Source organism: Oryx dammah, unplaced genomic scaffold (genome assembly GCF_014754425.2).
Source record: "Oryx dammah isolate SB20612 unplaced genomic scaffold, SCBI_Odam_1.1 HiC_scaffold_2, whole genome shotgun sequence".
NCBI classification, from domain to species: domain Eukaryota; kingdom Metazoa; phylum Chordata; class Mammalia; order Artiodactyla; family Bovidae; genus Oryx; species Oryx dammah.
Window position 1 is genome coordinate 815,826 of NW_024070186.1, and position 27,448 is coordinate 843,273.

The 27,448-nt window shown below is 40.7% G+C and overlaps 1 protein-coding gene across 1 annotated transcript in view; it reads right to left on the minus strand.

Annotated features, from left to right (window-relative positions):
* Window positions 1–27,448, minus strand: part of KCNH8 (potassium voltage-gated channel subfamily H member 8) — a 476,728-nt gene that overhangs the window by 174,853 nt on the left and 274,427 nt on the right. The window contains exon 6 of the mRNA XM_040263440.1: window positions 92–249. Coding sequence (XP_040119374.1) covers window positions 92–249 — 158 coding nt within the window. The remainder of the gene's footprint in view (window positions 1–91; window positions 250–27,448) is intronic.

Below are 27,448 nucleotides of genomic sequence, written 5' to 3' on the forward strand. Positions count from 1 at the left end.
TATCAATAAAAATTCAAGAGGATGCTTGATTTCTGCTGGTCGTTTTATTATTTAGAGCGTTGCTCAATCCAGCATTTTAACAAGGACTCACCACTGTGACGTTGAAGGCATACAGGAGGTCAAAGGGCAGGGCAGCGATTAAATCGATGATGAACCACGTGGTGACGTAGTGAATGCAGATTGATCTTGCTTCAAAGATGACTTGGCCAGACTTGCTGACGTAGGTCGTTCGAAAATTCAAAATAATATCTGAGTGAGAACAAAAGAGGAGAGAAAGAGAAGTCAGGAGAAAGAGAGGGAGGAGGAGGAAAGGCAGGAAAGAAAAGACGGGAGGAAGACAGCCAGGTGGGCGGGAAGGAGAAGGGGAGGAAGGCAATTGTGTTAGATTAGACGAACAGCCACCTCTTAGCTTATTTCCGATTGACAACATCCGAAACACTGTTTTTGACAGATCCAGTTCAACTCAAAAAACAAGTATTGGAGAAGGGTGAAGAAAGTATTTTTTGAGCACTTCATGCATTCTAGACTTTGGGCCACATGTTCAAATTCAAAATAAATAAATAATAAGAAGAACAATAGGCAACACATGCTAAATGAATCTCCCGGCGTATTGACATTGTCCTAAGACCTTGGTATAGGTTCTTTCCCTTCCTCCCTAGAACACCTCCCAGTAGGCAGTATTATCACAGTAGACAGCTCATAGTCGACGGTATTAAAGAGGCAGAGACCACGTCTCAGTGGGAAAAGTAACTCATTCGTGATCATCTTGGCAACAGCGGCAGAGGCAAGGTTGGACACAGGTATACTCTGTAGTCTGTATTCTTTTTAATTCTTTTCCAATAGTACACTATTGTGCATACAAAAGCTTTAGCAGTCTCTGTATGGATATGAAATTCATCCCTTCCCTGAAGGTGTTTGTATTCACAAAATATCAGAAATTTCTTGTTTGGATTTCCAGTTTAAATTCACTCTTTCATTTAAAGGGAATATGCAATCATTTGTCAGTCTTTCTTTATATCACCCTTTTAATATGTTGAATTTTTATGTTTATTTACATCTGTATTTATTTTACACTTGTATTCTACTACTTATCAAACTCTTTATAATATATGATATCCTTGTGAGTGTTGGTCAAAGGACAAGCCCGCAGCCATATGCATTGTCTAGGACTCAATCAGGCTGCCCGTGAATAAACTTCTGAGTCTGTCACATAGTTCCTGGATTAAATATCACTAAAGCACTGGAAAAGTTCATTTTTTCTTTAATTGTCTTTATTTCTCAATTTAAGTTTTACTTTGCATTGGAGTATAGTTAATTTAAAATGTGTTAATTTCAGGTGTACAGCACACTGAATCAGTTATACATATATACATATGCATTCTTTTTCAGATTATTTTCCCATACAGGTTATTACGAAAAATGAGTAGTTTCCTGTGCTATCCAGTAAGTCCTTGTTAATTATCTATTTTTTAAAAATTTAAATTTACTTATTTTTAAATGGAAGATGATTGCTTTACAATCGTGTGTTAGTTTCTGCCATGCATGCCTCAGCATGAATCAGCCACAGGCATGGGTGTGTCCCCTCCCTTCTGAACCCCGTTCCCACCCATTCTCACTCCTCCCACCCATTCTGGCTGTCACAGAGCACTGGGCTGAGCTCCCTGTGTCGTACGGCAAACTTCCACTGGCTATCCATTTACATACGGTGATGTACGTGTCCCCATGTTCCGCTTTCAGTTCATCCTTTCCTCCCTTCCTGCAATGCGTCCACAAGTACGTCAGTTTTAAGAAGGTGGATGAACCCAGAGTGTATTATACGAGTGAAGTAAGTCAGAGAAAAACAAACACTGTATGTTAATGCATGTATGGAATCTGGAAGGACGGTGCTGATGAGCCTGTCTGCAGAGCAGCAGTGGAGACGGGGACATAGAGGATAGGCTCACTGGCCATCTGCTTTATATATGTCACGCATGCTAGGCTGCTCCAGTCGCGTCCAGCTCCCTGTGACCCTATGGACAGTAGCCCATCAGGCTCCTCTGTCCATGGGATTCTCCAGGCAAGAGTACTGGAGTGGGTTGCCATGCCCTCCTCCAGGGGATCTTCCCGACCCAGGGATCGAACCCGCGTCTCTTATGTCTCCTGCCTGGCAGGTGGGCTATCTACCGCCAGCGCCACCTAAGAAGCCCGTCTTATATATAGTAGTGTGTATGTTCAGTCCCCAGCTCCCGCTTCATCTCCCACCACTTTCCCCTCTGGTAACCATACGCTTGTTTTTTCAAGTCTGTGAGCCTGAGTGTTTTGTAAGTAAGTTCACTTGTATCAGATTTTAGATTCACATTTAAGTGATAACATAGGATTTCTGTTCTCTGTCTGACTTGGTTCGCTCAGTGTGACACTCTCTCGGTCCGTCCTTTTGCTGCACAGGGCATTATTCCGTTCCTCTTTATGACTGGGTAGGATCCCACTGCACCTATGGGGCACATCTTCTTTGCCCGTTCATCTGTCGATGGACATTTAGGTTCCCAGTTAGGTACAACTAACCTATGGGGACTTTCAGGATTGGTGTGTCCCTGTAGACGCGAGGAGGGCTGAGCTCTTTATGAACTGGTGGCTCCAACAGAGGGCATTTCTCTGAGCAGTGGCTTCACGGGCAGCATCGTGATTTAGGGACAGAGCTCAAAGGGCAGAGTGTGGGACGCAAACACCCCAAAAGGAAGAGGAATTTAGGGAGCTAGGAACTACATAGTTTCAAAATGAATCAGAGTGCTCTTTATAGCTAATTTAAGCCATGGAAAATAAGTGGAATAGTGTTGTATGAGGTTAAAAACTTGTTGCTATCATGATCGAAATGATAACAATAATGAAATTACAATAACGTGCACGTCATATTTGTGATCACTTTTACTTTTCACTTCTTGTCACATTTGAAGGCAGAAATCTGTCTCCCTCCCCTGTCTCCTCTCCCCTCAGCTACCACCACCTCCCATCTCTCCCGTGAGTCAGGGTGTATCCTGTGAGCATGATGAGATGTCAAGGCATGATCACATCACATTGCAGGGCTAAAGGGAGGTGATCTGTGTGGCCTACACTAATGAGGTGAGCCCTTTAAAGCAGAGTTTTCTTCCTCTGGTGTTAAGGAATTGGAAAGCAGGGAGGCACACTCTTCCTGGCCTGGAAGAAAGCAACTGTCACATTCTGGGATGGACTACATGGCTGGGAATGGCAGGCAGCGTCTAATGGCTGGGAGAGACCCCTCCTAGATATCTACCAAGGAACAGTAGGTATTGTTCCACAACCATAAAGAAATGACATGTGTTCAACAGCCACAGGAATCCTGAGATCCAGGAAAGAGCAAAAGATGACACCTCGATTTCAACCTTGTGAGGCCCTGGGCAGAGGCTTCAGCTAAGCTGGAGCTGGACCTCTGACCTATCGGAGCCATGAGACAAAGAATGGGCATCGTTTTCAGATGATATGTTTGTGGTAATTGACTACGTAGCAATACAAACTAGTACAGAATTCACTGAGTCATCTGGTTTTCATCGTAGCCTGTGAAATGAGATAATATAGGAATTATGACAAAGCAGGTCAGTATTACATTATTACAAGATAACACACAAGTTCTTAATATGAGGCCCTTCAGAACCATCGCATCATTGACTTCTTGTAACAATGCTAACAGGTAAGCACTTCTGTTAACCCCTTTCACAGATGAGAAAACTGAGGCAGAAAAGAAGTCAAGTGATCTCTGCAGGATCACACAGACAAGGAAACTAAAGCACAAATTAAGGCGCACAGCTAGTTAGGGAAAGAGCAAGTCCCAGTTCAAGTCTCTTGAGTTCTAATTGTGTGCTTGGGGTTTTGATGTCTTAACAGAGACCAGTCGTATCTCAGCTCTGGAAGGAGGTTCTAGGTGACTCAAAAAGAAAGCATTAATGTTCTAGACTATTGCGAATGATCTAACTTATGAAGAAGTTATACTTTTGTCAAGGAATAAAACTATTAAAAATACTCCCCCTGTTAACAGTGAGAATTACGTTAGAGAATGAACGGCTGAAGCTAGTTGCTGAGCCTCTCACGAAGGTTGAGCACAGTCCCAAGGTGGCTTTCACCAGAGTGAAAATGTCTTCACACGAAGCACCAACACGCCCCGAGACATGGCCACCAGGATGGGCTGGGAGTTCAGGGCTGTGCTGCGAGCTGTCCGAGCCACAGGTGAACGTTTCATTCTTCCTTTCTAACTTTCTAAACTCCCGGATTTGTGTGTTAGCAGAACAATTTAACAGCTTAGACCACCAGCTGTTGAAATAAAACAGAGATTTCAGCTTCATGGTTTTTATAAGAAAGCTCAGGCTAGGCATTTAGATTGCCGTCTTATGAGGGAGAAACCCAAAGAGTTGTTTACCAAGCCCTTCAGTGAGCTTCGGTTTCCAAAACACAGGCTAAGCTGAGTCAATAAGTTCATTATCAAACTGAAGGAAAAAACGTCATGTGTATTTACTAAGCGAACACTGGGTTCTATCACAAATTTTATAGAAAGCCCACTGTCACCATCCACATACGTGGGGCACTCCCCTAAATGGAGGAATGAAGAAATGACTGATCCCTTTGGTTGACTGATACAGCAAATATTTTTAAAGCTGTATGGTTAATTATGTGGTTGACTAAAGAATAAAATAGAAGTGCAGACTTCTGAATAGAAAACGTGTTTTCTTGGATGAGTCGTTATAGAATATCCATTTAGAAATCTTAAAAAAATAATCTGCTACTCAGTTCAATTTAATTGGATGAAAAGAAGATACTATTATTTTAAACTTAAAAAGAAATCATGATAAGACTTTTATACACAAAGAGCATTAGTAGAAAAAGGATGCAAATATATATTTGAAGTACTTGAATACTACTAGGTTTATTTTCAGGGAAAAACCTAGATATATATTACATTCTTTCTAGGACAATGGTATTATACAAAGATTGCAGGTTTCTTGAGTGAGTGATGAGTATTATTTTTATTTATTCTTTATTTTTAAACTCTTTTAAAAAATTTTTATTGAAGTATAGTTGGTTCACAACATATTCAGTTCAGTTCAGTTCACAACATAATATTTTTATTTTTAAAAAATTTATTTTATATTGGAGTATAGTTGATTTACAATGTTGTGTTAGTTTCAGGTATATAGAAAAGTGGGTCAATTATGCATATACACATATCTATTCTTTTTAAATTATTTTCCCATTTAGGCTATTACAGAATTATTTCTAGGTAGCTGATTATTTTTTAAACCTACTTTTATCATACACGTAAGAACAGACATAGTTCTGTTGTACTGTGATTTGCAAGACATATTTTCATGTATATTAGTCTGTGTGGTTCCCATGCCAACTCTCTCTGGTGTACTATCACTGACATTTTACCAATGACTTGGAAAACTTAAGAAAATTGTTTAAAGTCATGAGGATAGAAAGCAAGAGAGAAACAGGACATCATTTGACAGGCAATTCCATTTTCTTTCCATCGTCTTAAAGATTCACTACACTTTCAAATGCTGAGGCTGAAGCTCCAATACTTGGCCACCTGATGTAAAGAGCCGACTCATCAGAAAAGACCCTGATGCTGGGAAAGACAGAAGGCAGGAGGAGAAGGGGCCAGCAGAGGATGAGATGGTTGGATGGCATCACTGACTCAATGGACATGAGTGTGAACAAGCTCCAGAAGAAGGTGAAGGACAGAGAAGCCTGGTACGCTGCAGTTCATGGGATCACAAAGAGTCAGACACATCTGAGCAACTGAACAACACCACCTCTTTCAAATAAATTTTAGAGGCAATAACAATAGTTCAGTGCAAGGAAATGTGTTTCCGATTGTAGCCCTTAGATTCAATTCAGCATTGGAAGCACCCAGGTAAAAGGATATTAAACCAGGTCACAGAATTGAATGCAGGGGAATGAACCGTCTTTGATTCTAGAAATACAAGGATTGAGCACTTGTCCAGGGAGAGTGGAGAAAACACTCTGTCTTCTCCCCACTGATTGGGATGTGGTGGCAATGTAAATATTCCCTGAAATGGAAGAGCAAGATGGGGAGTACAGGCTGTTATGGAAGAGGGAAACACAGAATGAGGTTAAGTAATGATGAGGGAGAGAAAAGCCTTCCAGAACCGGTGTCCCTCGTACAAGGACCAAGAACTGTGGGTGCAAAGTGGAGACTGACCAACTGTGCTTCCCCCTGAAGTGTCTCACCTCCCAGAAATTTCACATCTTCAGGGAATTAAATCAGCGACTCATTCAGATGCAGCACTAAGAACGTGGTCTCCTCCAGACAATCCACAACCTACCTAAATGGCAGTAAGGTTTTCATTCTGAGACATCTAAGAAAGCCTGTGTATAAGGTTTTTCATTATATTGCAATATAATTTTTGTTGAAAACTTTCAACTGTATGTTGAAAAATATGTGAAAATTCTGTAATATCCAAATTTTTAATTTTTCTTGCTAATTTCATTTATTAACAACATGCACAACGGTGCATAGATACACATAAAATGCACAATTTAAATCAAGAAAATTATTCCCCAAATTGAAACAAATTGACCTGTACAGATTTAGCACCTAGAAGTGTTAATGCCTCATGTACGTGTACATGTATAATCTCCTGGGACCCACCTGCTTGTGTCATGTAAAGTAAATAAGTAAACAGGGAATTACCATACAGACATGTGATTCACAGAATTTCAGAAAAAATGGATCATAATCCACCCCATCAAAATGAGACAGAACATAACTGAATTCTCTGAGGATTTGGAGGGCCCTGAATTATTTTGCAGGATAACCAGTTTACCTTGCTGTATTCAGGTTTTACATAAGCCTGATTGAAAATAAAAGAGAAATAATAGAGAGATAACTGTCCTCATATTGTTAACACTCCAAAAACGAGTGTTTCATTTCTCTCTCTCACTTAATGGTTGTGTATGAGAACTAAAAGGCAAGAAGATTAAACCTAGCTTTTCCAGTTTGATTTCCTCCAGAACTATGTAATTAGAAAGTACCCCAAAAAAGGTTAAATTTGATATGGCATAAATTAGATTTCTTTATTAGCATGCATGCCAGATGTGAAATCATTAAAAAATAATATCGGCTTACTCGTTAAAAAGTGAATTAAAATATAATGGTGTTCATGAGGGCATATGTACCAAATACAAATAATTAATATCTTCATTTAGCCATTTCTTTACAAGTTAATCAATGTAGTACAGCGTGGGTGGGGAGAGATTTAACTAAACCAGCTGCCGACTAATATTCTAAAGATACCCTGTCTTTTTTTCATTGCTTGTGAGACACTCCTTTGAACATGGTAGGGTGTCACAGCAAATTTGGGCTAGAAGGTGTGGGAAAAATGAATAACTGCAAACCAATTAATGACGAGGCTTGTTCAGTTCAGTTCAGTTCAGTTCAGTCACTCAGTCATGTCCAACTCTTTGCGACTCCATGAATCGAAGAATGCCAGGCCTCCCTGTCCATCACCATCTCCCGGAGTTCACTCAGATTCATGTCCATTGAGTCAGTGATGCCATCCAGCCATCTCATCCTCTGTCATCCCCTTCTCCTCCTGCCCCCAATCCCTCCCAGCATCAGAGTCTTTTCCAATGAGTCAACTCTTCGCATGAGGTGGTCAAACTACTGGAGTTTCAGCTTTAGCATCATTCCTTCCAAAGAAATCCCAGGTTGATCTCCTTCAGAATGGACTGGTTGGATCTCCTTGCAGTCCAAGGGACTCTCAAGAGTCTTCTCCAACACCACAGTTCAAACGCATTAATTCTTCGGCGCTCAGCCTTCTTCACAGTCCAACTCTCACATCCATACATGACTACTGGTAAAACTGTAGGGACTGGTAATTCTAGAAACAGCTGTAACTGATCACCAGAATTAGTGGATGAGATTCTCATATGACGATCCTTGCTTATCTTGTTAGCCTTTGTCCCTCTTGCTTATCTTAATGAGAAGTGCTGGGGAAAGAAAGGGCAGCAGGCACAGTGAGAAGCAACATTTAAGAACAGTTACCTGCAGAAGAAAAGGTAGGGCTGAAAGAAGGCAGCCAGGTGGGTCAGGAGTGGTTGACGCTGTCATTGGCTTCTGTTTTGTACCAGAGCCGTGGTGGACACTTACATCATTTTTGGCTCTCAACATCCGTATCAGATGGACTCACCCAGAAAGGAAGACCTTCTAACCTAATCTCTGTTTGACTGGAATAACCCTATCCACAACATGCTTCATAAAGATGCAATCAACCAGGCACTTGCGCTTCCAGCAATGTTTAGCCTTCTGCCTTTTGAGAGCGCTGTCTTTGATTGATCCATCCTTCACGAGGCACAGGATATGCTGTTCTCTCCAAGCCCTTCTTACAAATACTCAATATCCATCATCAAGTTCTTTCTGTGCCCAGGAAGCTCCTTTTTTTTTTTTAATTGTCTCTCTTTTTATTTAATTTATAATTTTTTAAATTGAAGGATAACTGCTTTATAGAATTTTGTTGTTTCCTGTCAAACCTCAACATGAATCAGCCACAGGTAGACACCTATCCCCTCCCTTTTGAACCTCCCTCCCATCTCCCGCCCCACCCCAGCCCTCTAGGTTGATACAGAGCCCCTGTTTGAGTTTCCTGAGACCTACAGCAAATTCCTATTGGGTATCTGTTTTACATGTGGTGATGTAAGTTTCCATGATGCTCTCTGCATACATCTCACCCTCTCCTCCTCTCTCCCCATGTCCATAAGTCTTCTCTATGTCTGTTTCTCAATTGCTGCCCTGTAAATAAACTCTTTAGTACCATTTTTCTAGATTCCATATTGTATGTGTTAGAATACAGTATTTATGTTTCTCTTTCTGACTTACTTCACTCAGTAAAATAGGTTCTAGGTTCATCCACCTCATTAGGACTGACTCAAACACGTTCCTTTCTATGGCCGAGTAATATTCCCCATTCACCTGTCGATGGGCATCTAGGTTGCTGCCATGTTCTAGCTACTGTAAATAGTGCTGGGATACACGTCTCTTTTTCAGGTTTGGTTTCTTTGTCAACTGTCTCTTCTTGATACAGTTTCCTCTTCCCAGTCCTATATTTTTCTCTAGTTTTTGGTTTTCACAGCCAGGTCTCATGGAGACCCAGTTTGGGCTGTTGCCTCCCTCCCCTTCTTTCTCTTTCCTCTTTCCAGATTGAATTTTTATTCATTTTACACAGTGAGCTGCACTATTGTTTTTTATTTCAAAAAGAAATTTCAAAGTCTTTAACACAATGAAGAAAAGAAAACCAAACACTCATGTAAGCTGACTACTGTCATTTTTGAAGTAAGGTCTTGGAAGTGCAGCAGAATATGCCATCCTCAAATATGCCGCTTTGGCATAAGAATTATTTTGAGCTGAAGGCAATTGAGAAGAAGCAGAAGCCAAAAAGCTCCCTACCCTCCTCCTATTTGCTTAAAAGTAAGACAGACTCTCTCAGTGGCGTTCCTGCTCCCTGCCAACCCGGAAAGACAGAAGCCAATCCCCAGATGTAGCCTGTCCCGAAGGAAGACAGCAGCAGACACTCCCAACGGCACTGTTGGCGGAGTTCTCGTTACCTCACAGTCTCATCGACACTTCATGCCTTCACATTTAAAAGATCTTGTCTATTGGGTGGTAATGCATTTAGAATTTTTTCTTTTAGTAATACAGCCTTAGTAAAAGGTTGGGGAATCTTTAAAAAGCAAAAAACCTCTTACATTACTATTGGCTGGGGCATTTTGCCCACTTAAAACCCCAAACGTTGGAGGTTTTGAACAGATTGCTCCCAATTGGCTGTTTCTTTTCTTTACTAGGGGGCTTCCGGAGTGGCTCAGTGGTAAAGAATCTGCCTGTCAATGCAAGAGAGGCAGGTTTGATTCCTGAGTCAGAAAGATCCCCTTGAGAAAGAAATGGCAAACCACTCCAGGATTCATGCTTGGGAAAGCCCATGGACAGAGGGTCCTGGCTGGCTAAAGTCCAGGGGGTCGTGAAGAGCTGGACATAACTTAGAGTCTAAACAACAACAGCAACAGCAACATTCTTCGTTCGAAGGTCCGCAGCATAGCTATGCCGTTCAGTCTGGCGGCATCCGTAAGTACTGTGAAAATGCTGAGACTGAAGACTTGTGTTCTTTGCCCCATGCAGCGTTTGTGGCATTTGAAGGCAGAAAAGGCATCCCAAAGAGGCCTGCCTGCGATGAGCACCTTGGACTCCTGTTGTCACTATGTGATGTCAATCAACAAGGAAGCCCCATCTGTGAGTATGCTGGCAGGTCAAAGGACCCAGCACACGTTCTCTGCAGACCTCTGTGAAAACTGCCACTTATTACCTGTAACTGATTATTTTAGTATACTGAATTTGTACATTGCTTCCGTTTTATTGTATAAGGTTACTATCTCAAAACACTTTCACATAGCATGCACATTAAGTATGTGTAAAAACTACCAATTTTGGCTCCCTGGAAGTTATTTACTTTTTCATATGCCATGTAACTCTAAATTAGATATTGAACTTTAGAATGACTGGATCATTTTTAGTAAAAATAGCTTAATTATTTAAACATGAACCTGCTGAAAAACCATGATTCACATATAAACTACTTAATTATAGAAAGTCTTTTGCCTATTTATCCTGTTTATAGTTAATAGCTTTCAACTGGCAAAATTTCCAAATTTAACTCTAATAGAAAACGTGAGGACTATAATGTCTATGATATCCAGTCATTAAATTAAAAGAATAGTTAAAATATACCAATTTCATAAGAAGTAAATATTGGTTATCCAAGTAACAAAACTTAGAGTTAATGAAGACTAACATAGATAACAAAACATGTGTTAATACAATTAATGTTTGCCCCAGTGTGAAATCCAACATGTATCTCCTCATTAGAGAGAAAAATGTTGGATTAAATAGTAAGAGTTTCCACAGGCATGCAACATTTTACATTTTACTTAGGACTTTCAGGTTCGTTTTCGTATTTGAGGAAAAGAATACCTTTTCCTTCGTCATTCATGACAGTCTTCAGTGCTGTTCACCAGATCTTTCTGGCTCTCCACCTCCTGGAACGATTACAGTTCCCACCACCTGAAGGGATTAAGCATGTCTCTATGACGCACTACGGCTAAAACCGTGAGGGCAGGAACATCCTGAAACACTTCCAGGCAAAGTTTTGAGAGCCAGTAGGCAATTCCTCCCATTTTCTTCTCCATGCCCTGATGGTTACGTGATAAGACGGAGCGTCTATCAGCCTGGGATTCAGAGCGACTGCCAGGCGCACACATCTTTGTGCCACATTCCTGCTGAGAGTTGGACATTGCCTGTCATCACAGCAAGCCCTGGCCTGTCCTGACAGACCTTCCTGAAAGGCTAGACGGAGAGAAGAGTGGCTCACAGTAAGAATTTGGAATCAGGGCCCCAAGAGAAGACGGCTGAGCAGGTGTGAGTTGGGTCTGCCGCTATTGCTGCCTGTGATGACACTGCCTCCATAAGCTTCAAAACTGGGTGGCAAGGACCATGAGTGGCTTATCCGAGGTTGCCTGGCATATTCATGCTGTGACTTTTACTGTTACTTTACAGAGCTGATACACATAATACAAGGATATTAAAATGACAATAAAATGATAGCAAACTAACAGTAGGTCACAGGTAGTGTCTTAAATTTTTGCTGTGTAATAAGGCTTAGGCACTAGACACGCATTAGCTGTTTTGATCTTCAGACGGTCACTATGAAGTGGACTCTGTGTGTGATGATGGGTTGTTCACTGTGGTTGTTCAGTCAAGTTGTGTCTGGCTCAGACCCCGTGACCTGCAGCACGCCAGGCTTCCCTGCCCTTCGCTGTCTCCTGGCTGGGATTCTCCAGGCAAGAATACTGGAGTGGGTTGCCATGCCCTTCTCCAGGGGGTCTTCCTGACCCAGGGATGGACCCACACGCCTTCCGTCTTCTGCACTGGCAGGCGGGCTCTGTACCACCAGCACCACCTGGGAAGTCCAGTGATACGTTACAGACTCGGAATTAACTTGCCCAAGGTTACTCAGCCAGAACGTGATGGAACTGGGACTCATGCTTAGAGCCCATCTGTGTGCTACCCTCAAAGCACTTTTATGAGAATCCTTCCTCTCTTTCCAGCCTAGCGAGGGGAGTCTTCTGGTGATATTCAAAAACTAATTTTTGAAATTTAGGTAAGTTTTAGAGATGTAAAAAGCATTTTGACTAGGTTGCCATATGTAAAATTGTTCAACATATTTTAAAAGTGTCTTATTTTGAGTATTACATATATACCATAAAGTACACTGGTCTTAAATGAATGACTTTATAAATTTCCCTAAAGTTGACCATCCTTGTCATTATCGTGGATAGAGATATAACTAGGACAGAAACCCAGAGGTGTTCATGATCCATCCAGTCATTAACCACCCAAAGTCACTATTGCCCCAGTTACCATAGATTAGTTTTGCTTAATTAGTTGGAAACTCTGTATAATAGGAATCAGGTGGTATGTACTCTTGTGTATAAATTCTTTCACTAGACATTGCTTACGTGATTTTCATCAATTTGGTACCATGGTACCCCGTTCACTTCTTTGCTAAATAGACTTTCATTGTATAACTACACAGAAATTTGCTTCTTAGTTTTGCTGGTGCCGAAAATTTGATTTGGGTTGCTTCTAATTTGGACTATTATAGTTAATACTTTTATAAATACATAAATAAATATGTATGTATGTTATATATGTATATATGTACACATATAGTGTTTATACTTTTCCTTGTATAGGAATAGGTGTGTCTGTTGATACTATGAATCAAATTGCTGAGTCATAAAGTAATTAAATAGTTTCATTTATGCTGGCAAAGAGTTTAACAAAGAGACTGTACTAACTTACATTTCTACAAACAGTGTATGACATTTTAAGTTGCTCACATCTTCCTGCAACCTTGGTAATTTGTCTTTTATTTAAAGGATTCTAGTGGTAATGAAATTATTTTCATTTTCCTAATGATACTGAGCACAATTTATTACACATCTGGGTATTCTCCTTCATGAAATGTCGGTATAGGACTTTTGTATATTGAAGTTTGCTTCATTCTTTTTACTGATTTGTAGGAATTGTTAGCATATATTCTGATTATGCGTTCTGTCTGTTTAAGTAATTTATGCCTATGCCAAGGTATTAAGACATTCTGCAATGTCTTCTAGAAGTTTTACTTTTTAACCTGTGCATTTCATCAGTGATCCATTTGCAGCTGACTTTGTGTATGGTGTGAATGCAGGAGTCAAGACTTACATTTTCCCAGTGGATAACCAACTGACCCAGCACCGTTTTAGAAAATGTTATTATTTCTCCAAAGCATTTCAGTGACATTTTTGTCATAAATCAGGAGATCATATATGTATAAATCTGTTTCTGGCCTCTATATTTTGTTCCAGTGAACCGCCTATCTGTTAGAATCAGCAGAGTCAGAAATAGATATGTCCAAGCTATATTTTAGGACTCTCAATAGCATTCAAAATATGAGTAATATATTTGACTTTTAAAGCACAAGTTGATTAGTCACTAACTAATCTGAACTTACATTTGAAAAAGCTAGATGGATTTTTATTTGAAATATTTGAATTTCAGATCCTAAATTTGAAGTGTTTGAAATAATGGAGCCATGAATGATGATGATAAATACAGACCCTCACTTAAGCACATTATATTTCATAATTATTTTTAGGAATGCCATCAGTAGAAGTTACATTTGCGCTATGCTAGAATTGCTTTTCCACTTGTGGTTTCCGTAATTCAGTCTATTTTTAGTCACTGTGAAGAGTAAAATCACAAAAAGATCAATATTCTCAAGCCACATCCATCTGATTTCAGTAACATTTGAGTAAACGTTTGCCAAAGCTGGGGAGCAGAGTAATGCTGTGCTCTAGTTGTATTATATTCCAGGTCACTGAAATCAAAAGGAAAGTTGCAAAGCAGAATGGTGTCTGTTTTACTAAATCTCCCTCAGGGCTGCTTGAGAATGTAGCCCAGTTGAAAGCCGTGCCTTTTCTCTTTCCCGTTTGCCCTTTTCTCTTCCCCTCTATCTTTAAAAGGACATAATTATAGGAATAAGATCACTAGGCAACTTAACCTAGCTCCTGACTTACGCCCTTCTGAGTGTTCACCATGCCTTGCCTAGCCTGCTGATTCTTTTCCTAGACAAAAAGAAGAGTAAAGAATGTAGTTACAGAACAGTTAGCTCTCTACCCGCAACAGCCCCCTGAGCGATCCTGCAGGCATATCACGAAGGGAAGACGACATGCGAAGGGAGAGACATCCACTCGACATGCAACAGAGGATGCGGAGCCCAATGTCCTGCCTCCACGATTGACTGAGATCCTTCCCCTTTTCCATTTAAAAACCTGTCTTGGTGGAGCAGAATCTTCAGAGTTGGTCTCAAGACAGAAGTCCACCTTCTCCTCAGATTGCTATTCTTTTTTTGTTGTTGTTTTTTTAAAAAATTGTATTGATTTGGCTATTTTTGGTTGCACTGGGTCTTTGCTGCTGTGCAAGGCTCTCCCTAGTTGCAGCGACTGGGGGCCTATTTAGCTGCACTGCAGAGGCCTCTTGTCTCAGAGCACAGGCACTGCAGAACACAAGCCTCAACAGGCTCAGGAGCTCTGGCACCTGCGCTTAGATGCTCCAGGTGAGCGGGGTCTTCCTGGACCAGGGACCGAACGGGTGTCCCCTGCATCGCAAGACGGACTCAACCACTGGACCACTGCGGTCGTCCGTGGCTACTCTGATTAAAGCATGTTTCCTTTCTACTGACTCTTGCCTCTCTAATTATTGGCTTTTAATAAATTGACCTAATAAATATTTGTTGACCTAATATTTATTATAAATAAATATATAATAAATATTTATTGACCTAATAAATCAAGTCACTATCACCAGGCTTTTCAGTTCAGTTCAGTTCATTTCAGTTGCTCGGTCGTGTCCGACTCTTTGTGACCCCCTGGACTGCAGCACCCCAGGCCTCCCTGTCCATCAGTAACTCCCAGAGTTTACCCAAACCCATGTCCATTGAGTCAGTGATACCATCCAACCATCTTATCCTTTGTTGTCCCCTTCTCCTCCTGCTTTCAATCTTTCCCAGCATCAGGGTCTTTTCTAACGAGTCAGTTCTTCGCATCAGATCACCAGGCCTTTAGGGGCCGAGAATTCATCACGGCAGCTGGCTCACCAAAGCCAAGATGGGAAACCACAAGGTGAGCAGAGCTAAAACTCTGACTAATCACACTGGCGCTCAGCGAGAGGGAGGAGTGCTGGAGAGCGGCAGGGGGGCTTCCAGCAGCAGTTCAGTCCAGAGTCAGGACAGAAGATGCTCCCCCGGGGCTTCACTATGATTTGGAAATACACAGTGTCAAAGGGGCCACCCATTAGAGCTGGAGCCTCAAGACAAATGAATTCCCCAGTTATTTTGTTTGTTTGTATTTCACACTGGAGGCTTTTTTTAATGTTCTTACAAAGTCTATCCTTTAAACTTATTATATGGTATTTCTGGAGGGAAGGGAAGAAATTGCTCCCGTATCTGTTTATATAATGAAAACATAGTCTGTAAAGTTTCTCAGTGATAGTCCACAGAGAATGAAACAACTCTCAAAAACTCATGAACTCTAGATTTTTCTACTTACAATATTTTCTACTTAAATTACTTATTTCTACTTGGTTTCTACTTATAGGGCAGTGTTTGTTGGTGCAAAAATAAATACAGTTTTACAAAACACATCTATTTTTTAAAAATAATCTATTCATATACTCAGGAAAGGTCTTGTCCTCAAATTATTCTTTTATTATACTAAGGTAGGTTTATTGGTTTTTTCTAGCAATATCAACAAAGCCATGTCTTTACTGGGGCTAGAGTAAGAAGGTGCTACAAAATTCAGGTTACTCAGGACTGAACACTGCCACAACCTGTAAAAGAAATATTGTTTTTTGAGGCATCAATCAACTGAGTAATGCGAATGCAGTACCTGGCAGTCAACAGCGTGTTACTAGATTTTGAGCGGTTTTGATGGTTTCCATCACCCACGCTAATGCTTTGTGCTTATTTAGCCTTTGAATGTCCATCAGTATCACGCTATTCTGAACATAAATTGAAATGGAAGCAGGCATGCATTTTTGCTATTGGGAGATTCAAACAGAACTGACCTTTAACTTGGTTCCGGATTGGTACTGGTTAAGCATTCTGTATATTTCAATTGTTATCAGACTTTTCATGCTTTTGGCAAGTTCAGATTTTCAATCTGTCGTGAAAATACATCTCTTGATGATAAAAATTCATTTGTGTTATCTTAATAAAGATGTGCAAGATAGGGGTTGATCTGGTCAAACGTCACCCTCCATCAGAGTTCAAAATTCCTCCTACTTTTCTTTCATGTGGCACTTTTAATGAGCAATTATTGTCTAATAAGTATTATCTTTGCTTATCAACAGACTTCACCACTTGGGAAGAACTGGCCTGGTGTCTTGTAATACACAAGATTTGAAATGCATTAAAAAATATGAGAGCAAAGTTTTTCATAAATGACTGGAGAAATAGCATATTTATTAATTTTTCAAGTAGAAAATTTGTATATCATGTTCATATTAGGATCTGAACTCAGTGAGTAAAGATCACTCACAGAGTCAGAATTATACCCAAAGGAACATGACATGCCCTTAAAGTATGTTATTCCCTCTAATATTTAAAATATTACCTTGTTTTTTTTCTGTCTCTTTCCCTCAACCTAAAAGCCCTGTAAAGCAACTGGAGGATATAATGTAGATTACATCGTTTCACCTAAATTCATATTCCCCCTTTTCCACAGTAATAGTAATAGAACCTGTTCTATTAATTAATAGAATAATTAACAGCAGGATTACATTCCCAGCCTCCTTTGCAACTACTGTGGTCACAGAGCTAACCTTTTGCAAACAGGAGTGTTGTGTATCGGTTTTACGCTTTGTCCATAAAACTGTGCATGCTAACTTGTTCATGCTCTTGCATTTCTGCTCTTCTGGCTGGAATAAGGAATGAAGTGATCCTAGAAGCCACTGAGAGGGTAACAGGCAGGAAGGCCGGGGGTCTCCAGAGGAGGGAATAGCCTGCGAGTGTCAGACATTTTTATCTCTCTTAAGCGGCAGGAGGAAACACACTAGCGATATTTTTTCCTTCTCTATACAAATTTAAAAATTCTGTGTTGCCATAATGACACCTGGTTTCACCTGAAGTTAACAAATGCCTTTTTCTTATGGAAATGTTTATCTTAAGCTATGCTAATGTACTATGCATTTACCCCAAACTCTGTCTTCAAGTTGGTTCTGCCTCTTGGCTCAGAACCTACTTGACAAACCAGTATGTTATACTCAGATATTGTTCCCCTAATCTATGTAAATGAAATTATTTGTTTGGTGAACTGCCCTTCTTCAAGATTCAAGTTAATCCTTTTATGGCCCAGGATGAACCATTTGGTGCCAAGATTATCCCAAAATGCATCTTATGGGTGAGGGGCCTGCTGCCATTCTGAGTTTTAAGACATTCCTTTCTTTCATTAACAAGGCGATGTCACCCCACTCCAGTACTCTTGCCTGGAAAATCCCATGGATGGAGGAGCCTGGAAGTCTACAGTCCATGGAGTTGCGAAGAGTCGGACACGACTGAGGATGGCAGTACTCCTAAGCAGCAGTATTTCTTTCTCAATGGCTAATCAAAAACTAGTCAGCATCATTTCCACACAAACCCTTCCTGGAGCTGTGCCTGAGCATTCAACCTCCTGGGGGGCTTGCTAAGTCCAGGGCATTAATATGGTTCATTGAGGTCACCCTTGTGGCCACTTACCAAGTTCAGCAAATTAAATGTGGGACAGCCAGTTAACTTTGAACTTCAGATAAAAACATAAATCCTTCTTTAGCATAAATGTGCCCCATAAACATGAAAAGTTCTTTGACTACTACAACCATGCTCAGGTGATCAAGCTCTCAGGAGACACCCAGAGAGTCTAGAAAGAGTCAGAAAAAGACCAACCAGCACCATTTGACAAACAAGAGGCTGCAAGTGACTGGGAAACTCTTCTGAGGGCTTTTTTCAAACATAAGAAGGCTTTTCTTAAACCCACTGTTCAAAATGTTTCCTTCTCGTCTCCCTTCATATTTCTTTTCCTTTTAAAGTGACTTAACCTTGTTGAGCTTCCATTTCCTTATCTATAAACCGGAATAAATATTATTATAAAATTTCATTCTTTATTATACTATAGTATATACAATCTTCCCAGGTGGTGCTAGCGGTAAAGAACCCACCCGCTAATGCAGGAGACTCAGATTCGATCCCTGGGTCAGGAAGATCCCCTGGAGGAGGACGCGGGGATTGCTCCCGTGTTCTTGCTGGAGAATCCCAGGGAAAGAGGAACTTGATGGGCAACGGTCCACAGAGTCATAAAGAGTTGGAAACGACTGAAGCGACTTAGCATGCAAGCATGCACACACAGTCAACCTTAAAATACTGTGAGACAAGACAAACAGCGGTAGCGTTTTGCAACTCCCATCTACTTAAAGGGTGTATCTAAGTTTTAAATGAGCTAATGCCAATAGATATGCTTTAAATAGTCAAATATTTTGTATAGTAACGAAGTACCAATCATTTTAAAAACCAGATTTAACATCTTTCATTGTCTTTGTGAGACCATCTGTTTTATTCAGGCCAATATCTAATTCAACACAAGCAGATCATAATCTTTCCTTACTTTATTTCTTTTCTACTGTAGTCAATTTGAAGTCATACTCACTTTCCAATATTCAACATAAATTTATAGAACAAACCAGATACCAGGAATCAAGTGTCTTTATGCTGAATTCTGCTTCTACAAGCATGATCTTCACACTATTCACGTTAGATTTTCTTCAAATATTGCACTCTATCAATAAATTTCATTTTGCTTGGAAATGTAGACTTAGAATTATGAATCGGTGACAGCAGGAAGGCTAAAATTTTTCTTTTACCTCCTTGGTTCCTTTAACCGGTTGAGTAGTTAAAATGAGATGCATGTACACCCGTGGTGAATTCATGTCAATGTATGGCAAAACCAATACAGAATTGTAAAGTAAAAAAAAAGAAATAAAATGAGACAAGAGATTGGGGGGAGAAAATAAAATTTAATTACATACGTGTATACAGGGAATCTGTATAAACACGGGAAAGTCTGAAGACAGGCAGAATAAGATATATGTTTCATTGTGGACTAAAGAAAAGAGGTCAGGGGTCTGGGACTTCAAAGAGAAGGGATGCAATTCACAGGAAGATGAAAAAAGAGCAAATGTTGGTAAACAGGTTTCCTGGGCCAGGTAGAAACGGAGGGTGGGGCACCAAGAAAGCATAACAAGCAGGTTTTGCCGGCTTCCTCCCGATCTCACTTGCCTAGTTCGTACGGTACTATCTGTCTCTCTGGTGATATTTCTTTTTCCTGGAATAGGCCCCCTATCTAAATCCTTTTAGGCAGCTAAGGGAGAGGTGACAAAAATAACTTCCTGAGTCTTCTGTCCCTCCCACGTGCGAATGCACACATTCAGGGTGGCCGGCTTTGCTCGCCTCCGGTGAGTGGCCGCAGCAGAGCTTATGCTGCGTTGCCCTCTTGCCAAGTTCCTCGTCACTCCAGGTGTTTGGTCTTCATGGTCTCTCCCGCTTTCCTACCGACTTGTCTTCTCCGATCACAGCCTTGTGACCCATAGCTAATACGAACCGTTTCTCCGATTTCAGAACACGCCACAGACGTCTCTCCCGCAGTCCTGGAGCCACAGGACACAGCTCGGAGCACGCCTCCCACTGCTCTTCTACTGTCTGGTCGGTTCTCACACTCCGACAAGGTCCCCCTGCTTCCGTATGAGCTTCCCAAACACAGGGAGAAGGGCCTCAGCTCCTTCAGTCCCCTTCCCATCAGCCAAATCACGGCATCAGGTTTTACCAGGCCTGCTTCTAGATAGTTCTTATTAGTTGAGTGACAGGAACGATCTTACATTTTCTGGTGGTCAGTGTGTCCAGCTGAGTCAGGGTTAGTGCCTCTCCCTGCGTCTCTGCTTGTCTGTACATTTCCCTCCTAGGATGTCATTCAGAGAGAGGTGGCATCCTAACACCTTGCTGTCCTTGATGTTTAGTTCCTCAGTCATGTCTGACTCTTTGCGACCCCACGGAGCACTCCAGGCTTCCCTGGCCTCCACTCTCTCCTGGAGTTTGCTCAACTTCATGACCATTGAGTCAGTGATGCCATCCAACCATCTCATCCTCTGCTGCCCTCTTCTCCTTTTGCCTTCAATATCTTTCCCAGCATCAGGGTCTTTTCCAGTGAGTTGGCTCTTCCTATCAGGTGGCCAAAGTATTGGAGCTTCAGCCTCAGAAACTTTAATACTGAAGCTAAAACCCCAACACCTAACTTTTAGAATTACTGGCCTCATCTCATGCTTAGTCAACTGCAACGTTTGAAAGGTCTTGACAAGCTCTTGGTGTGTTTTCAAGGAGTGGGACACAGACCAAAGCTTAATTGTTCTTTGTTAATGGTGCCAACTTGCTAAGGATCAGTAACTCCAAAGTGGTCCATACTGTGTAAAAATAAAAGCAGTCACCTGTGGAGCCATTCAAAGAAAGCCATACAGGCCTGCCTTTGGAAATAAGGCTGCTCAACTCAATCAGCTACATTTCATATTTTGTTTTCTGAATTATGGAAGTATGTAAACTGGCTTTACTGCATACTAAGGGTCAGGTAATAGTTGGAGGAACTAGAGAAATACAGATACCAGCTAGTTCATGTTCTCCAGGAGTTCATAGTCTATTTCCGACATGGATATAGGGGGAGAGAGACAGACAAGTATGATCCGGGGTTGAAGACTGGACAATAGAGCAGGAGGGAATCCAACCCTGACTCACGGTCACAGGTGTAAGAGTGGACGGCTCTGTAGAAGAGGCCAAAGACGATGCTTCAAGAATAAGGACGATTCACTCGGGTCAAGAGGAGCCAAGTGGATATTCTGCCTTTTTTCCCTCCAAGAGTAGAAAGTACGGAGTATGTGAAAATACAAAGGATGTGAAGAATGAGACAGCTGCGGGGCTGCAAATGGTCCGGTGCTGGGAGCCAGCACGGGAGATCCCACCCATGACAAAGGTCATGAGGAAGAGCCTGACAGGCAAAGGCGGGGTCAGGACTCAAAGGGGTCCCCTAGATCTGCCTGAGCATCTGCCCCGAAACCAAACTCCGTCTGTTTATTGTTTGGGATACTATACTCTTCTAACATTAACGGGGACCTATCCCTGGCCACCTTTCTCTAAAGAAAATTAACTTAGAGCTCTAGTTAATAAGTCTCCTGGGTGTAATTGGAGTGTTTCAATTCAAACCCCTCTGATAGCTTTCTAACTTGCCTGACAGGTTTATCCAGACCTTTTACAACTATGCATATGATTGTTTACAGCCTCCCAACCACAAGAGGCACAGGAAGCTTAAAATACTCTAGGAATGTAGAGCCTTTTGAGGAGTTAAAAATCATTAGAATAGAACTGGTTAAGGGTTTCATTGTTGAGCCAATACTTGCTGCCAAGTTTTCATATCCTTTATTTGTTGTGTACCCAGGAGTGCATTAATATAGTTGGTATATAGAAAAAACAAGTAGCAACATTAGATCTTTGAGTTAAGTACTTTCTTTGTTGTAACCCACTGCACCTTTGTTCTATAAGGATGTACCTTTATTTAGTACTTTGTGGGTGATGCAGATTAAAGGAAAACACTTCAGGGGAAAATGAGTTTTTTGGTTGATTAACATTTATCAAGGAAAACAGCCATAAAATGTTAACAGGCCTCCTGGCCAGAAGATAATGTAACTCACCTGAGACCTTTTGTATACAGAAAGGTATGCAGAAAGAAAGCCTGGTATCAACAAGGGTCAGGACTGCTGCCCCTGCGTGACTCTGCATCTTCCATTATGTAAAACTTAGGGTATATAAGCTCCTTTTGAAAATAAAGTTATGGGGTTTTTGCACAAGCTTGGCCTCCCTCATGTCAATTCTCTCTCTCTCTCTTTCTTCCTCTACCTCCCTCTCTTTTTCAGGCTGATCCCTTGGAACACAGAGGCTCTTTTCATTCACTTTTCTGCCCGGCTTCTAAGACCCACACTAGAGGGAGCCCAAGGCGGGGCACCCTCTGCTATTCAAGTGGGCGCCTGTGGCCTACGTGAACAGAGCAAGTCTCTTGTCTTGAGACTTTATTAGCTTTTTGTGTAAACCAAGGAATATCAGCCTCTTTCTCTCCTCTATTTTCTTAACTGTTTTCTTATCTCTATATACATCTCTAAGTCTATAAATCTATATCTACATACCTCTCTTGCCTTGTCGTCCACGCTTCAGATACCCTAGATCCAACCGGGGCTGGAACCCGGTAGTCTGGTGTGGCCGGGGTCACAGAAAGGAGGAGCATGTGGTGATTGGTCAAAGGTTAGAGATATGAAGTCCAAACCATGAAGGGCTTTCTATGCTCTGCTGAGGAACTGCCAAGGGTAATCACGTGGGTGTCATCATACTGATCTTCAGTGAGTTAGATGAGTGACCATAATGTTTTCAGTGATTTAAAATCTTTAAACAATTTCACAAAATATTAAATACGTATTTGGTTTTCTAAATTATTTATATATTTATATTAAAATGATAGGGGTCCTCCTAGAGTAATGAAAATAAAAACAAAAATAAGCAAATGGGACCCAATTAAAGTTAAAAGCTTTTGTACAACAAAGGAAACCATAAACAGGATGAAAAGACAACCCTCAGAGTGGGAAAAAATAATTGCAAACAAAGCAACTGACAAAGGATTAATCTCCAAAATATGCAAGCAGCACCTGCAGCTCAATATCAGAAAAACAAGCAACTCAGTCAAAAAACAGGCAGAGGCCTCAGCAGACATTTCTCCAAAGAAGACCTACAGATGGCCAGTGAAAAGCTGCTTAACACTGCTTAGTATTCGAGAAATGCAGATCAAAACTACAGTGAGGTACCACCTCACACCAGTCAGAATGGCCATCATCAAAAAATCTACAAAGAATAAATGCTGGAAAGGATATTGAGAAAACGGAACCCTCCTCTACTGTTGGTGCAACAGTAAAGCGATGCAGTCATTATGGAGAACAGTATGCAGATTCATTAACAAAAGAGAAATAAAAGTACTGTCTGACCCAGCAATCTCATTTCTGGGCATATACCTTGAGAAAAACCACAATTCAAAAAGACGCACATACCCCAATTTCACTGCAGCGCTACTCACAATAGCCAAGACGTGGAAGCAACTTAAATGTCCATCAACAGATGAATGGGTAAAGAGGCTGTGGTGCATAAATACAATGGAATATTATGCAGCCACAAAAAGGAACAGATTTGAGTCAGTTGAACTGAGATGGATGATCCTAGAGGCTGTTATACAGAGTAAACTAAGTTATAAAGAGAAAAACAAATATCATATATTAACACATGTGGAATCTAGAAAAATGGTGCTGGTGAACCTATTTGAAGGCAGGAATAGAGATGCAGTTATAGAAAACAGACTGTGGACACAGCTGGGGAAGGAGAGGATGGGGTGCATTGAGACAGTACCGTCAAAGCATGTCCATCACCATACTCGAGACAGATAGCTAGTGGGAAGCTGCTGCATAACACAGGGAGCCGTGTGACAACAGAGGGGTGGGGTGAGGGGCATGGGAGAGAGGCTCAAGAGAGGGGACGTATGCATATTTATGGACGATTCATGCTGCTGTATGGCAGAAACCAATGCAACATTGTAAAGCAATTATCCTCCAATTAAAGATAAATTAAAAAAACCCAGTGGGGGTAATGGGAGTAAAGGCCACGCCAACGGCGTGTGCTAAATGCATGGATTGAAATGCAGACGACAAGCTGCATAAATGATGCCACTTTTACTTAGAGAACACCATTTGTTTTATACTGCAAGAAAATATACTTGAAAAGTGGGCTGAGAATGACACAGTAGAGTTCTCATTTGGGTAAGAGACAAATGGCAAAAAAAACCCTCATTATTTTGCAATAAGTTTCTAAATCAAGAACGCACCATTTTCTTCTGGGTTTCTAACTTTAGTAATGTTCCATTCTTGATTTTCTTGCCTCGCTCAAAACAAGCACTGTTGTTTCATATTTCATGAGCGCGTGTTCCTTCTCATGTCTATTTACAGTAATCTGGGAGGCTCAGGCAGCATCCTTCTCGGATGTGTGCCAAGATAAGCTTCCTAAAAAGGTGCCATCTCACAAATGTTTCAGATTTTAAAATAATTCAGGTACATTGTAAAATAAGTTTTGTGTGTGTCTGGCATATACAAACTCTGTTTTTCCTATATATCTAACATCTTTAAAGAAAGGAATAAGGAACAATAATACAATATTAATAACATTATTATGTCTGAATTACTCTATTAAATGACTGCATAGTATTTTCAAATTCAGAAAGCCATATGAACTTAGAGCCTTCTCACAATGGCTATTATTCTAAAAAATATGAGCATGAAAAATCACATTGCAAGTGGAGTTTTACTACCAATATTTGCTATAAGGATAATGTAATTTAAAAATGAAACTTTAAAAATGTTAAATTAATGTTAATATATTAATACTTTTTGGCCCAACAGTTGTGTTCCTCAAAATACTTCCGACCACAGGAGTAGAGTCTTCTGCACTAGACGCCCTTTTCCTTGGAAGGGTCACCAACACATACATTTGTTCCTTGCTTCTCTTCTGTCTTTCCCTGAAGTCACTTCTCAGGTCACTTTCCTGACCACTTCACTTAAGGCTGCAACCTATCCCTGCCCTACTCTGTGATCTGTCTCGCTTCATCAGTTCACCACTTCTGATAATCGATTATTGTGCTTGTTTTCTCTCTGGTCTCCTATTAGAACATACAGGATCCCCATTTGTTTTGCTGCTCCATCAACTTCTAAAACAGCACATGGCAAACAGTAAGCGTTCAGCATAGATTTATGTAGTTAGTGACTAAGCATATTTTTCACAGAGATGGTCAATGCAGTATTTTATTTGAGGGGCAAGAAAATAAAAATTTTACTAAATGTGTAACAAATAAGACGTGATTGTGAATACAGACTAGCTCGTTTACATGGCGGAATATCACACAACTATTCAATGTTTATAAATACTCATAAAAACACAGAGAAACATGTATATTAAAATGTGACTTAAAAAGGAGGCACCAAGATTTGTGTAGACTATGATTATAACCACGTGAAAAGGAGAGAAAGCAGCAACCAGAAATATTTACTGTTGGAACGGCTATATTGGAATGGATGTGTCTGAAGGCCACTTGTCTTTCTTCACTATTCCTATTTAAAGTTTATATAATTAGCACAATATGTCTGAAGAGGAGAAAGTAAACTAATCAAAAGAAAAGGTCTTGAAAGTGCAGCGTTTTGGTTTGTTAGAACACTGTCACTGAGGGTGATTTTGTTCATAGCAAAGAACGGTGAAAATATTTCCCAAAAAACCTAGCTAATAGGAAATGATGGTGAATAAAGTACTTTTAATAATCAAACATAAGCCTATTATTCTAGCCTAAGGAAAATAAGAATTGCTATTTTTGAATGAATCAACTGAGGAAACATTTTGTCTTGTAGTTTCACATGATTGAGAAAAACAGTGGTCACCTATCAGTAGCTGATTTATCTCAGCACTTCCTCTTCCCATGGGACATGGAACGTCTAAAGCAGCAATAATGAAAATATAGTCTATTTGCAAAACACTGTAAGGTTAGTTTTTCAGTGCTTAATTACGTACCTTTAAGCCAACTTATTTTGGAACTCCTAATAACAATGATGAAATTGAAACAGTAGTACCTTACTTTTCAGGACACTGTCTTCCCCCTCCTGCCCAAGGCATTCTGACATATAAAATCTCTCCACTTTTAAGATAAGATGCAGGATATGGTACATTTCTCTGGGAATATGAAGGGGCAGGGTAATTTTCTTTTTTTGGTTTAATTATTGCCATGTTCTCAGGCTTAGACTTATTCAGCAGGAAATGGCTGGTAAGTGGCCAAATGGGCACTGATTCATTTCCAGTCAATGGTTAATTTTCAGTGCAATACATTTCATTTATCTAATATTCCAAATATGTTACCTGTGAATGTAGGCACTGGGAATACTCTGGTAGTTGGGTTAAAATGTCTTCATGAGACAAGGGTGAAATCTGAGCCCTGTTATGAATGTCATCTTGAGTTGCTCTTAGTAAGGGACCCTGTGACTCCATTCAAGATCAGTGTGAATGGCCAAATGGAGTAATTCAGCTTACTTCTGGCTTTGTGTTGTGGGGCTGTAGCTGTGCAGACGTGGGGATGTAGGGCTGTGTGGACTTCCGTGGCCACCCTATATTTAAAAGGCAGAAAGAAATTAACAGGAAGAATGGGTCCAACAGAGGGAGGGAGATAGGAGGGAAGGACTCAGACACTAAGAGATAGAAAGATGCTAACTAACCAACGCTTCTAAATGTGCAGTCTGGGGATACCAGGATGCCCAAATCATTCAGTGGCAGAATTTACTGCAATTCTATCATCAACATGAAATTTCAACTTTATTTACTCTTCAAAGTCTTTCCCTCCACTATCAAAGTCTATATTTTCAATTTTCAGTCATTTAACTAAGGGGGGAAATAACATCTTTGCACTTTTCAGGAAAACTAATATAAGTTGGGGTTAGTTGTACAGTGAAATGGCAATAAAATGTCTATATGCTTTCAAACTCCACTGAGATTTATTTATTTTGCCTTAACAGAAAAGACTCCAATACTTTGGTCACCTGATGTGAAGAACTGACTCATTGGAAAAGACCCTGGTGCTGGGAAAGATTGAAGGCGAGAGGAGAAGGGGATGACAGAGGATGAGATGGTTGGACGGCATCACCGACTTGAAGGACATGAGTCTGAGCAAGCTCCGGGACTTGGTGATGGACAGGGAGGCCTGGCATGCTGCGGTCCGTGGGGTCACAAAGAGTCGGAAAAAGAGAAAAAGGCACTCAAGAATCCTGAAACAATCAAATCTGTTGAGGCTTGAGTTTCTACTGGAGAGGAGCGAACTGGAGTTGAATGGGATAAGAACATTATTCCTTGGTTCCACATTAAATGGAAAAAGGCATATTTATACAGATCGTGCACATAAAGAGGCGATTGGGGAGAGGTTTCATAAAGCAAACATGCATTTAGAAATGCAATTAGAAGTTGAACGCAGATCCACTAAAGTCCTGAAGTTGTTGAATAGACAAGTTTGTTCCTCTAAAGCTGGTGATTAAGGCTTTAGCTAAGGTCTTCCTTCCTGACTGTAGTACTGGAAGCCCAGCTTCCGTTCTCAAGCCTCATAAGACCTGGGCAAA